This window comes from Coturnix japonica, chromosome 3 (assembly GCF_001577835.2).
Source record: "Coturnix japonica isolate 7356 chromosome 3, Coturnix japonica 2.1, whole genome shotgun sequence".
In the NCBI taxonomy this organism is placed as follows: Eukaryota; Metazoa; Chordata; class Aves; order Galliformes; family Phasianidae; genus Coturnix; species Coturnix japonica.
The window spans coordinates 84769968-84783312 of record NC_029518.1 but is presented as its reverse complement, the minus strand read 5'-3'; the positions used below and the strand labels follow the sequence as shown (position 1 = coordinate 84783312).

Below are 13345 nucleotides of genomic sequence, written 5' to 3'. Positions count from 1 at the left end.
CATACTTGAGTTAGCAAGTCTGAAGAAGAAGAAGGAAGGTGGAGAGATGACTTCACTGCTCCCTGCAGCTCCCTGAGGAGGGGAAGCAGAGGGAGGTGCCGGGCTCTGGATCTGGGAACTAATGGCAGGAGGGGAATGGCACAGAGCTGCACCAGGAGAGGGTCATGCTTGATACTGGGAAATATTTCTTTACTCTGAGGGTAGTCAAACACTGGAACAGGCTTCCTAGAGAAGTGAGTGTTTGATGCTCCATGCGTATCAGAGTTCAAGAGGAATTTGTACAATGACCTCAATTAATATGCTTTAATATTTGGTTACCCCTACCTGGTCAGGCAGGTCAAGCAGCTGAAGTTGATTTTTGTTTGGTCAGCTGAACTATTGTATTCTAAAGGAAAGATGTCTGAGAATAGGATCTATAAAAAAGCTCATTTAATTTTTAATACAGTATTGCAAGTTTTCTGGAAAAGTAGATGTTTTGATTTTTCACTGGCTAACCTGTCCTTTCTGTGAGATTACAGGTTGTGGTATGAGAACCCGGGTGTATTCACACCTGCTCAGCTCACTCAGATCAAGCAGACGTCTCTTGCCAGAGTTCTGTGTGACAATGGTGACAACATAACCAGGGTGCAGCACGATGTCTTTAAGGTGGCTGAATTCCCTTTTGGATATAGCAGCTGTGAAGATATTCCTAAACTGGATCTCAGAATGTGGCAAGATTGCTGTGAAGGTCAGTAGTGTCTTTTTAACTCCTTTGGTAAAATGTAATTATCTCAAAGGACAGAGTTCTCTGTTAAGCACCTCAGAATTTAAGGCAACATTTGAAGAAGGGTTCTATCTAGTATGACTTCACCATGACTTCACCGACATCAGAAGTGACATGGGAAAAAAAAAAAAAAAAAAGCTACTGTAAGATGTTGCAAAATTTAGCTTTCAAGCTGATAATTGTTTTGTCTTGTCTAGTAAACAACTCTGAAAAACTGATTACTAGATAAAAAAAAAATTCTGGAGATTTAGTCCAAACTGCTGGTTATCTGTGTGAGACTGGGAGAAAAAGATACTTCAGATTTTGATGAAATCATGTATATTTTTTCACAAGGTATGATGTCATTTAGGTCATGTCCTGATTTTTATGAAGTTATTCAATTTTTTAAGCAAGTCCTTTCCTATGTTTGCCCTTCCCATACTGATGATAATAGCTTGTAAACCACTAGATATTTCTGAGGTTGTCATTTTACCAACAGAGCACAAAGTCTTTCAGTGTCACTTCAAAAAAAGTCTCATATATACCAGAGGCATAAGGAAAGAAACAATTATCATTCTTCAAATGCTTTACTATAAGCAAATAAATTATGTTCTACCAGTTCAGAATAAGTTCATGTTGCCAGGGTTCATGCAGTTTGGCAGAGTTTCACAAATACATTAATTACATCAATTTGGAAAACTCATAAAGCTGTGTAATTATGTGTTGATTCTCTAAATGTTATGTTATCACTGAGCCCCATAGAGCATGTTGTTATCTTTGGAAAGTCTTGAGACTATAGTGCCATTCAACAGACTAGCTTCTATTTCCATTCAAGAATCTTACTACCAGAGTAATACTGGACTCAGTACAGTTTCACAACTGCCAGGCAAAAGAGAAGGTAAATTACTAACTGCCTTAAAAAAAAAAAAAAAAAGAAAAAAAGCCTATTTGTATTCCCTTCTTTTTGAAGTCAGTGCAGAGGTTAATGGAGAAAAAATAAAGTATGTATGGCTTGAACTCCTTTCTTGTGTGGATGAATGGGTGTAATGTGTTCTACAGGAATCCAGCGTTAGGCAATTCAGTTTTAATATTTCACTCTGTGGTACTGGAGACTGAGCACTCATCTGAGGTGAAATAAATGCACAATATGCATTCAGGAGAAGCATTCAAGTTTAATAGATTCTGTTCATATTAATTTATTACTTTTTTTTTTTTTCTTTTTGAATAAAAGTATTTAAACAATATGCCTTCCCCACACTTAAAATATTTCTCATCATTTTATAAAGAAAATTATCCTAGTCAGTGCTAAATTAAAAATCAGAATACAGACTCCAATATAATTGCACTTTATGTATCTTTAGTGACCTGTATATTCAGCTGTTTACCAAGGTTAATAAACATATCTGTTTTTATTATCCTTCCTTGTTTTTAGTTCAAGTGAAAATACTTTTCCACACGATGAACAGAAAAACTTCTTTGTTACAAAGAGTTATTTCTTAGATTTCTTTACTAATGCCAGTATTTGTTTCTCTTAAGGAAAAGCATTATTACCTTTTCTAATTACAATAGCAGATGGACTCTAGATTTCAGTTAATGAACCATACAACAGAATTACTGGTTTTCAGTAGTGGGAAAAAAACCGTGTTCCACTGAAGTACACAAAGCTTTTTTTTATTTCCTTCACTTTCTATCTTTCTTTTACCATTGGAGACAGAGGGAAGTTATGCAGAATTATTGCAGCTCTTTGTTTTAGCAAAGAAGATTCAGATTTCCTGAAGAAACAGTGTTGGTGGTTTTTTTTCAAGTTCTCAAGTACAAAAAAAATTATTATTATTATTTTTTTACTTTGAAAGCACTCAGTATAGTTTTCGTGATTAGCATTGAATATAGTCTGAATATAAACACAAAAATGATAAAACTCTTTTCTCGAAGGTGAGCATATTATTCTGAATGTGGTAAAGCTTTATGAAATGAGTTACATGGAGAATAAAAAGACTCCTTGCAAGCAGAAGGAAGCATAGTATTACTCCAAATATGTAAAGCGGAAATGTTTTCTATTTCTTCAAAAGTTATGCTCAATTTTTTAATTTTTCAAAACAAAAAATATCTTTAGTTATGTTTTATGTCAAGCAATAGCCCAGTTATAAATGATTCAGACAAGACAAGAAGTCATTCTCATAAGTACAACCTGATTTATGAAGGCAGTTTTTCTTAACTGGTTGTCAGTTAACAGCAGACTTATCTACTGAATCAAATACCATTTGTTTTGGATTAATTCAGGAAAACACTCTAATAATAATTTGGATTAAATCTAACTGGATTCATTAGAAGGGTTAAGACGCGTATTTCATCTGAATGCATGGTTTTTCAGTAGGATAGACCCACATCCGTATTTCAAGACCTTACTAGGAATTATGTCCTCTGCTATGTCTGTATCAGCCACATTAATCTCTTTGATTCAGGAATTGCTCTAAGCATTGCTTTCACAAAGACTTTGTCTGTTTAATTATTGTACTTGATTCCCAAATTAGAACTTGTCTGGCTTTTTATTCTATTATTCTGTTTTTATTCTATTTTATTTCCTTCTCGGAAAGGGTATTCAGACACTGGAATGCACTGCCCAGGGAGGTGGTGGAGTCACCGACCATGGGAGCGTTCAAGAAACGTTTGGATTTTGTGTTGAGGGATATGACTTAACAGGGAAGTATTGGTGATGGTTGGACTGGATGATCTTCTAGGTCTTTTCCAACCTTGATAATTCTGTGATTCTGTGATTCTAGCTTCATATACTATTATGCTCTTCTTATTATGCCTAACTTTTTCAATTAAAAGAACAAATAATACAGACCTAGGCACTAAATGCTGTGCAAGATTTTACATATTTCAAAATCTGAACATTAGTCTTGGGCTGAGGCTGTAATTTTTTCAATGACAATAAAAATTGTTTTGTAAGAGATCTTCAGAGTATCAAAATGATGTAGTTTATGCCTGGCTGTGTTTTCTCTTCACACAGATTTTGCTGTTGCTTGTATCGTGTCATATTAATATTTGCCTTCTGCATTCAAATGGTATTTCTACGTTGAAATTTAACAAATTTTATTGAGAGAATCAATATAGTTTTAAAATATTTCATGCAAGCCAGGAATGCTTGATTTTTTTCTACCTGTGGCCATTAACATGAAGTTCTAATACATAAACTAAAAGTCAGGAGGCATTAATTTCTGACATTGCTGCATCTTTACTAGGAGGGAGCTCATGCCATCAGTTTCCAGAGCTACTAAAAAACTAGGAGAAAGTAGTAGGCTCAGGCTTATTGCATTTAAGCCTAAACTCCCATTAAGAGCACCCAGGGCTAAGTCCCATGGAGCTCTTCAAGTTCCACTGCAGGCAGTAAGGGAAGAGATTCTGTTCAGGCTGCAATCAGTGTTTTAATTTGTCTACATCTCTGCCCTTTTACTGTAAATAAGCATAACTAGAGAAACATCCTAATGCAAGTATCTTGGTGATTCTGTGCATAATGAGGTAATCAGAGCCTTTCATCAATTGTGGATTTTTACTGTCTTTCTCAGACACTCATACCTTCCCAATCTAATGGGCATATCAGTTCAAAGGGTCCTTAGTTTGCAAATTTTCATTTAGTCCTTGTATTTTCTGCCTCCAACTGCTCTTTCTGATTGTTCTTTGGTATTTGTAGTCTTCAGATATATAATTTTCATAACTTTCTAAATAATCTTTTTTTTTTTTTTTTCTGCTTGGGAGAATTTGCCTTGCTTTGTTTTTTTCTTTCACCTCAAGAACCTAATAGTTCTTCCTCATCTACCCATTTGCCATCCAAAAGCTGTTTAGTTCACAAAAACAGAATATGCTGTTGAAGGTCTTAAGGCTGTCATTAATTTTACTTTAGTTGGATATTTGTTTTCCCAACAATGTCTGGAGCTTCTGTCTTTAATATAATTTGTCTGTGAACTTCAAAGTGAAGTACAGATGTGAGATCTCCCTTCAGCCTCCTCTTCTCTAGGCTGAACAGACCAAGGGACTTCAGCAGCTCCTCATATATTTCCCCTGTAGACTCTTAACTATCTTTAAAATTCTCTTCTGGACACTCTCTAACTGTTTTATGTCCATTTTGTACTGTGGTGGCCAAAACTTCACACGGTACTTAAGGTGAGGCCACACCAGTGCTGTGTAGAGCAGGACAAACCCTTCTGCCACCTGGCTGGCACTGCTGGGCCTGACACACCCCAGGGCACAATTGTCTTTTCTGTCTGCTTGAACACACTACTGACTCATGTTCTGCTTGCTGTCAACCAAGACCCATAAATCTCTTTCAGCAGGGCTGCTCTCCAGCATCTCATCCCCCAGTCTGTATGTATAGCCAGGGTTGCCCCTTCCCAGGTGCAGAATCTAGCACTTGCTCTTGTTAAACTTCATGTGGTTGGTGATTGCCCAGCTCTCTAATTTGTCTAGATCTCTCTAGCCTCTCTACCCTCAATGGAGTCAACAGCTAGCTCCGCCCAACTTAGTATTGCCAGCAAACTTGCTCAAAACTCCTCTTAGTCCTACATCCAAGTCATTTATGATAACATCGGAAAAAACTGGCCCTAAAAGGGAGCCAGGAGAGTCACCAGCCTGATGTAATTCCATTTTGGCCATTTTCAGAGTTTCTCCATCCTTTTTACTAGTCCCACTGGCCTGACTGGGTGTTCTTACCATAATACAAATGCTTATAGTAACGACAATGTAATTCACTACTTTAAATCTCAGATAATTGAAGTGTAATGAAATAGAAGCAATAGTTGCATTACCTGTCCTTTTTCTTCACAGTTCCTTAATCTTTCAAGTTGTTTTTAATCTATTTTCAGATTAATTCTCCTTGACTCATATCTTGAAATGTGATTTGCTAAGAATTAAGATGGCTTAATACTTCTAAATGTCTTTTCTTTTTCCTGTTCAATTTATGTTATAGGTCCAATTTTAAAACCTTGTGGGAAACAGGGTACTTTCTGAAGATATTTATATAGCTATCAGATACTGATGAATTATCTTGACATTTGCAATATGACAATAACCAGTTTCTGGAAGAAAATGTTATCTGTAGAGAAAAAGAGTATTCAGTTGGTTTTAAACATTCAGCTTTTTTTTTTTTTTTACAGAAAATGAATTCAAATAAATATAGCTGATTTGCGGAAATTTTAGGTAGAGTGGAAAAAACCACAGAAGTTTAGGCTGATTTTTCTCATGTGCTGGTATTTTTAAGGTATTTTTCATTCATCTTCTTTATGCATATAGATACAGATGTATACGAACACGTGTATGTACAGGTATATGTACAAACCTCTTGGCTGGGGCTTTTTGAAAGCTGGTGCATTCTGTCCTGAACCTCTCAGCACTGTTAATCTTCTCTATTATACCTGAAACTGGAACTAGGGAGTAAAGTCGTTGCTTTGAAAAACTTGCACCTTTAAAAACTACAGAAATGTCAGATCTATGTACTTGAAGCTGCCATTTATATGGTTCTTATATTTGCCAGTCTAAGGTTATAAAAACCTTCCCAGGGTTTTGGTGCTTTGATTTGAAGCACCAAAATAGAATTGAAAAAACACAATGGGCCATCATGCTATTATGCTGAAGAAAACTGTAGCACAGAGGATGACTTCAGGAGATAGTAAAGAAAGGAGTAGCATCCTTTCTGAAATTGCTTTCAATAGAGAGTAACATGAGATGCAGGAAAACTTTAAGCAAAAAGATTGCTTTAAGAAAAAGTTTCCTCTGACAGAAACTAGATTTTTGTCCAGTCATCCTTCATTGTGAGACCTCATTTCTGTCCATACTAAATACAGAAGTAACTAAGGGTGATAAACTATGTCATCATGCCCAGCATCTTACAGACACAACAGTCTGTTCCCATCTGAAAGAGCTTAGTTTCTGAGTGAGCAGTGAGAAGGTTGTGTGAGAAACAACAGAACACACAAGAAGAATGAACAATAAGTTGGCAGTAGATATCATCCAGTTCTTGGGTGCTTCTGTAATTATAGGAGAAAGGGAATAAATTTACTCAAGAAGAGGACAAGGTGCAAGGAAGAATAAGGGAGGAAAATTAAGTGGAAAGCTGTTAGAGAATGATCTATAGGTACTGCGTTCAAATTGAAAATGAATAAGATAATAGAATTATCTATTAAGATTAAATTAAATATTCATTATTCATTATTCATTAAATTAGTTATTTGAATTAATGAGAGTGGGGTTTTTTGTCAGTTATTTTTCTCTGTCTTAATTGATATTAAACTGTGGGTAACCTTTTTATTTTATAGCAGGAAAAATAATACTAGACTTTCTTAAGTAAAAGTCCAGTGCAAATAAGAATAGTCCAGTATACTTATTGTTGTATAATTGCAGAGCAACCAGTACGTTGTTTCCTCAGTTTACAGATAGCAAAAACAATACATTTGTTTCTCAGGTTGCTTAGCTGAATGTGTTTTCTTTTTTTTTTTTTTTTGTGTGTGTGTGTGTGTGTGTGTGTGTGTTTGACTCTTGTTAACTTGAAACTTGTGCAATAATTTGTGTTAATGCTTTAGGTATATGTTCAAGGTACTGTAGAATTCAAAGCAAATATTTTCTAAAAATGGTACTACCCTTTTGAATATAGTTGTTGTGGTGCACGTTAAGAGAAACACCAGGGAAAATGACTTCTTCCCCTGTTCAGTTGCTGTCATGGTTCATTTTGCTAATACCGGATTTAACTGTGATAATGAATCCATGGATTCCATTTTTTTCCAGCTTTCCCTTCTGGTTTCTTAGCAGACTCTCTAGTTCTAAGATCTGAACATGCTTTTGGTTTGTGCAGCAGCTTGACTCTTGACAGCTGTTTGTTTTTAAAACTTCTGCAAACAGAAATGAGAAAACTTCATTTTCTAATTCTCTCCAAAGTGCTGTTCCAGTTTTGTTTTGTTTTCTTTTTCTGTTCTATGAGGGACTCTTTCCAAATATTCACAATTTTTGGAAGGCTGAATAATGTAATTTGGAAATATATACTTCATCCTGTGAAGTCATCCTCTCTGGATCTTATGAGAATACATTATTATGATTGTTCTCAGGCTTGACACTTCTACTATACCATAGGAAATGTCTTAGTGTCTGAGTGGTTGGTGATACTTTCAAATCCCTTAAGAAAGCCCTATGCCCAAACATACGACTGTTTGACCAGTAAGGGGTCCACAAATGTTCTCCAGGATTTAATTAAATATTCTCTTTCAAATGCCAAAAATAACAAACTTAGAATAGATGAGGAAACATTGCTTTTCTATTTCTATTACTGTTTCCTTCATGTGTAACTACCTCATTCCAACAAGAAAGAAGCTAAAAGCTGGAAGAGTGCAAATTTGGGATATGAAAAGATTATTTAAAGCAAAAACAATATATTTGTGGGGGGAATAATATTTATTTATTTATTTCATACAAAAAATCCCAAAAAACTGGTCTGTGAATAATCAAATTCTCTGTGTTCAGCTGACTTAAGTATTGTATCTCTCAGAGTTTTACAGCTGCATTCAAGCTGATTCCACAAGGGCCAGTATATATGATTCAGAAGATGCTGTAAAAACACATTAATATTATAACTGCATGTATTGTAGTTTGTAATGTGTAATTTCTTGTCTTATTTCAGACTGTAGAACTAGAGGTCAGTTTAACGCATTTTCATACCACTTTCGTGGAAGACGTTCTCTTGATTACAGCTTTCAGGAGGACAAGCCCTTGAAGAAAATGAAAATGTCCAAAACAGTAAGGTGAGATTTTTTCTCTTAAAGACCTATCAAGAAGCATTTGTTTTCAAAATAGAATGAAACTGAAGGATTTCTTTGTAAGCGCACCACCCTTTTTTTCCAGTCTATGCTTTCTCCAGTTTATCACTGATGTATTTTATTCTGACACTTCTGCATAGCCATGACAGTAAATCACTTCTTTTCACACTTAAATTTGTGTAAGACCCTTTGTATACTCCAGTATAGTACTTCTGTTCTTCCTGTGCTTTTCAGGAAAATAAGTCAGTAATGAAGGGCAATTTGGGGGATTTGGAATCCCACAGCCCTGCTGTGCCTGCAGGAACCAAACTGAATTACTTCCTGACAGCTGCCAGGTTCTCCTGTAGAAATGGGAGGGAGCTGAGTGCTGATAACACAATAAAAATGTGTGGTGATGGTAGGTTGATGAGGTTGCTTCCAGTACCTCATAGCAGAGGAGGACAAAGGTTTTACAGAGGGGCAGTGTTGTTTATAACCCCATAATTCTCAAAACACTTCAGCAAGGAAGTAAGTCTCAAGGGGTCAGTAAGAAATAGTCTTCACATGTCCCTACAGTTTCCAGTGAATCTATGAATTAGTGCAAGGAAATTAATCCTGGTCAAAGTGCTTTAGTTTTGTTTTGTTTTTGTTTTGTTTTGTTTTTGTTTTTTTTTTATGTGTGTGTGTGTGATATTTTGTAAAGAATATAACTGAAAATACTTCACTCTCTCTCTCTTCCTCAACTGAACATCCTTTGCTGTTTCCATGTAGTGTGTTCTTTCAGCAAATAAAATTATCTGCTTGATTTAAAAGAACATTGGTTCATATTTTTCCAGTCTGCTCACTCAAGGAAAGGAAAGTAAGGAAAGATAAACACGTATCTGAGAAGCATCTTGTCCTCATTAATAAGCTGTTTCACTGTTTCAGAGATGAAACTCAAAGATCTGCAGTAGTCGAGCACTAATTAGGGCTACAGTATATGTAGTAAATTTACAGTACTTTGTTTAGAGTGTAAATAGAGCCAGAGCAACAAGTTTCTTTCATCATTCTTATCAATTCTCATGCTCATTTTTAATTTAAATTACATTTAAATTAATTTAAATGGTGGAAAGATTTTTTTTTTCTTTTTTTTTTTTTTTTCTATAACAAGCAGGTGGGGAAGATTAAATATTTACTTACAAAATAACAGCTGGTTTACTTGAATTTTGGCATGTTATATTGTTTTGAGTTCTTTTTCTTTAACTTGGGTTAAGAAGTATGGGAAACTAAGTAGCTTGAACACTTGCCAATAAATACTGTTTTAATTTATACAGAAAGATTATAAACTGTGAATCCTAATACCGAAGACAGTACTTTTCCTATTCATTTTCTGTGAAGTTCTTAGCTCTGGAGAAGACATAGTAACAGAAGGAGGGCAGGCTTGTATGGATTGAAAGATATTAATGTAATAAGTGACTTAATAATTTGTGTTTTTCTAGTTTTGAATATTTTACTTTTTAAGTTGTGCCAAACAATATCTTGCATATTACAGACAATTCCTTTGATAATTATGTACAATTTTCCCATCAGCAGAGGGAGTTGATTAACACAGTTTAGTGTTGTGCGACTCTTATTGGATATCAGCTGGAAAGGGCAATAGACAAAGACTCCAGATATTGTGTATGATAAATAGCACTGACCTCACAGGTAAATTAAATTGGACAGAAAAATATTTCTATATATAAAAGCATTTATTCTCATTTGAATATGAAGCTTCTTACTTTTAAAGAAATTTCTTTAAATGGATTGTTTGCTGATGAGTCTGTAGAGGAAAAAGCTATGAATCTGAATGTGGAAGGTGTTTTCAAGTACAGCTTTTAAGGCTTTTTTTTAGACTTGTTGGTTTTTTTAGACTTTTAGACTCTTTAGGCTCAAGAGTTTCCTTGATTTTTTTCCCAATCAGTTTAAGGTGATACTTTACACTGCCACTGGTGAAAACTTTTTTGCTTCGCTCTTCATGAGATATAGATGTTATTGTTCTCAGTGGAATGAATTCACTGTCACTAATTACAGCAGTAATCCATAACTCACCTGACCTGAGGCTGTCCTCTGCACCGGATGATGTGGTGTACTGTTGTGGTTCATATAGCCAACTATCCATACCTGTGGTTTAGTGTTCTACATTTTTGAGAACGGTTCTAAAACATCTATCTAAATGAAAGAGCTAGATGAATGTCCTGACATGGCATTCATTTCTTGCAGTTCCATGAAACAGAGTAAATATTTTCGTAATGCCACCTCAGCATCTGATGAAAATGCAAACATGCCCATAGTGAATGACTTCAAAGAATTTGTTTTGGAAATGCAAAAAACAATTTCAAGCCTCAGAAGCCAGGTAAGATCCTATAATGGACAGTTTCTAATTGCAGTTTTAATTTATAATGTTCTTCTAACACCACTCCTCTTATGTTTTTAATGTTTAGACATCCACTGCAGCAGAAAACCACCACATAGTATCTCAAACAAAAAACAACACATGGTGTGTTATTATTCTTTATGTTCTTTTGAAATCATATTGAAATATTCTAAAATTAGATCTTCTTGACCTTTCAATCTACAATTAGTCTTTCTCTAAAAATTTGTATATGGAGCTGGAAAAAAAAAAAAAATTAAAAAAATCTTTTTTCCTGTATAAAATATATAGAATCTAAGTAAAAAGTAGTAAAAACATTTACAATGTGACATAACTCAGAAAAACTTAAAGACAATGAAATTTAGTTTCAAAATTATTTACTTTGTAGGACAGATAAATCCAAAATAAACGAAAGATTTTGCCTAGAAAATTCCTCTAGAACAACTTTTCTGTGTAATCTATAAATCTTCATCATATATTTATTTACACTGTAGTTTAGTTCCATGTTTACTGGTATAATTTAATCATTATGCTCACTAATGCTGCTGATTTGACAGTGGTGAAATACTGTGGTAGTCTGAGCTAAGAGTTTGTTACATTACTATCTTTTTTGGATAGAATCATTGTCAAAAGATGATGCATTTCTAATTACTGTTCCCAAGAGAAACACATCCAGCAAGATACACTAATGATATAAAATAATTAAGGAAAAAAAAAAAAAAAGGTAAAGTAATCTAAATTCAAGTTAACATATTTAATTGAGGTTTTGGTTTGTTTGGGCTTTTTTTACCTTTCTTTACTCAAACAATCTGAAAGGTCTGTATTCATCTTTCCATATATGTTAGATATAGTTTCCTTATCTTTGTAAGATGAATATTCCAACTGTAGGAGAGATGTATCATTTATTATTTGATTTTTATGTTTTGAATGGCTGTCAGTATGCACTGCATATTTCCAGTTTTTTAAGCATTCTAAAAACTAGGTAGCCAGAATTAAACCCAGACAAGTATTTATCATGAACTCCATAGCATGGACATGAGAGGATACTTTACGCATATAAAAACTTTCCTTTTATTCAGTTATTAATTTTTCAAATGTTTTCAGATAAAAAAACTTGAATCACGCCTCAGTAAGACTGATTGCACTGATGAAAAGGGTAAATCATATTCCAGCAATGAAACCTGGAAAAGGGACCCATGTACTGTGTGTGAATGCAAAGTAAGTACCTGGAAATCCATTTGGTGATAGAAAATATATTAGGTTCCACTTCTAAGTCAGCATTTCCAGTTTTATGCTTGGTAATTACTGGGTAACAGTTTCTAATTTTTTATTCTTTTTTTTTTTTATAATGGATCTTCAATTATTTGGTGCAAAATGTGATTCTGTTTCCATTTCCCTTGCCCTGATAATTAACTGCAAAATGAGAGACCTTATGAAAAATTCTATTAAAATAATTGAAAATCAAAAGCTCATATAGTTTACTGCTAAATTTTCATTTTCTCTTATCATGGCTTAATCTTTAAAAAAAAAAAAAATGGATTCAAAGAAATATGTGGACACTTACCATCCCAGTTTCATGCCTGAACCTTTAAAAAAAAAAAAAAAAAGTTACACTGCTGCATTAAGGAAGTTAATATAGAAAGAGCCTTCTCGATATCAATTTCAGTAATGAAATAAACAGGATGAAGTTAGTTGTACCAACTGAGATCTTAGTGAGAATGAATGAGAACACTTTTTTGGTAATGTGAAAACAATGTTTCTCATCTGGAAAATGTAGCTAAATATGGTCTGGCTTTGTTCTTTTCTTTCCTGATTCAGGTTGGTCAGATTACCTGTTTTGTGGAGTCATGCCCACCAGTTGACTGTGAAGCCCCTGTGAAGGCTAAAGGGGATTGCTGTCCAGTCTGTGTCAAAGAAAGTATTAATAAAAAGAAGCCATAAGTCTTCTTTTATAGATTTTAGGGAGCATACTCTTCAAATCATATCAATGCCTGCTGATGGCAAAAACAGGTAACTACAGGCTTAAGACAGCAAGAAATCAAGATTTACAACATTCTAATGGTGCTGTAACAGTATAACATAATGTATCATTGTATTTTCTGCCCATGAAGGTAATCACAATGCAAAATTAACAAAAGGGAAACTAGCAAACAGGTCAAACTTAATTGTGTGTTAAACTTCTCAGGTTAGACAAATTCAAACTGGTGCTACTTTAATAAGAACACTGTCAGGCAATTTAGGTATCTGAAATGACTGGGCTTAAGACTTACTCTAAAATGAGCACTTTTCTTTCCCATCTATGATTGGCAATGTTGACCGTTTACTCTCCGTTTTCAGTCCCAGACTGACTTGAAATTTAGCTCTTTGTTATTACCTTGTAAATGATGGGAAAACAAAAGGTTACTCACGGTATCCATCAGTGCTGTAGAGGAC

General features: G+C 34.5%; 1 protein-coding gene across 1 annotated transcript in view; it reads left to right on the top strand.

Moving 5' to 3' along the window:
- PXDN (peroxidasin) overlaps nucleotides 1-12987 on the top strand; it is a 71046-nt gene extending 58059 nt beyond the window's left edge. The window contains exons 19-23 of the mRNA XM_015859355.2: nucleotides 519-727; nucleotides 8406-8526; nucleotides 10762-10894; nucleotides 12017-12130; nucleotides 12731-12987. Coding sequence (XP_015714841.1) covers nucleotides 519-727; nucleotides 8406-8526; nucleotides 10762-10894; nucleotides 12017-12130; nucleotides 12731-12853 — 700 coding nt within the window. The 3' untranslated portion in view covers nucleotides 12854-12987. The remainder of the gene's footprint in view (nucleotides 1-518; nucleotides 728-8405; nucleotides 8527-10761; nucleotides 10895-12016; nucleotides 12131-12730) is intronic.
- The last annotated feature ends 358 nt before the right edge of the window (nucleotides 12988-13345 follow it).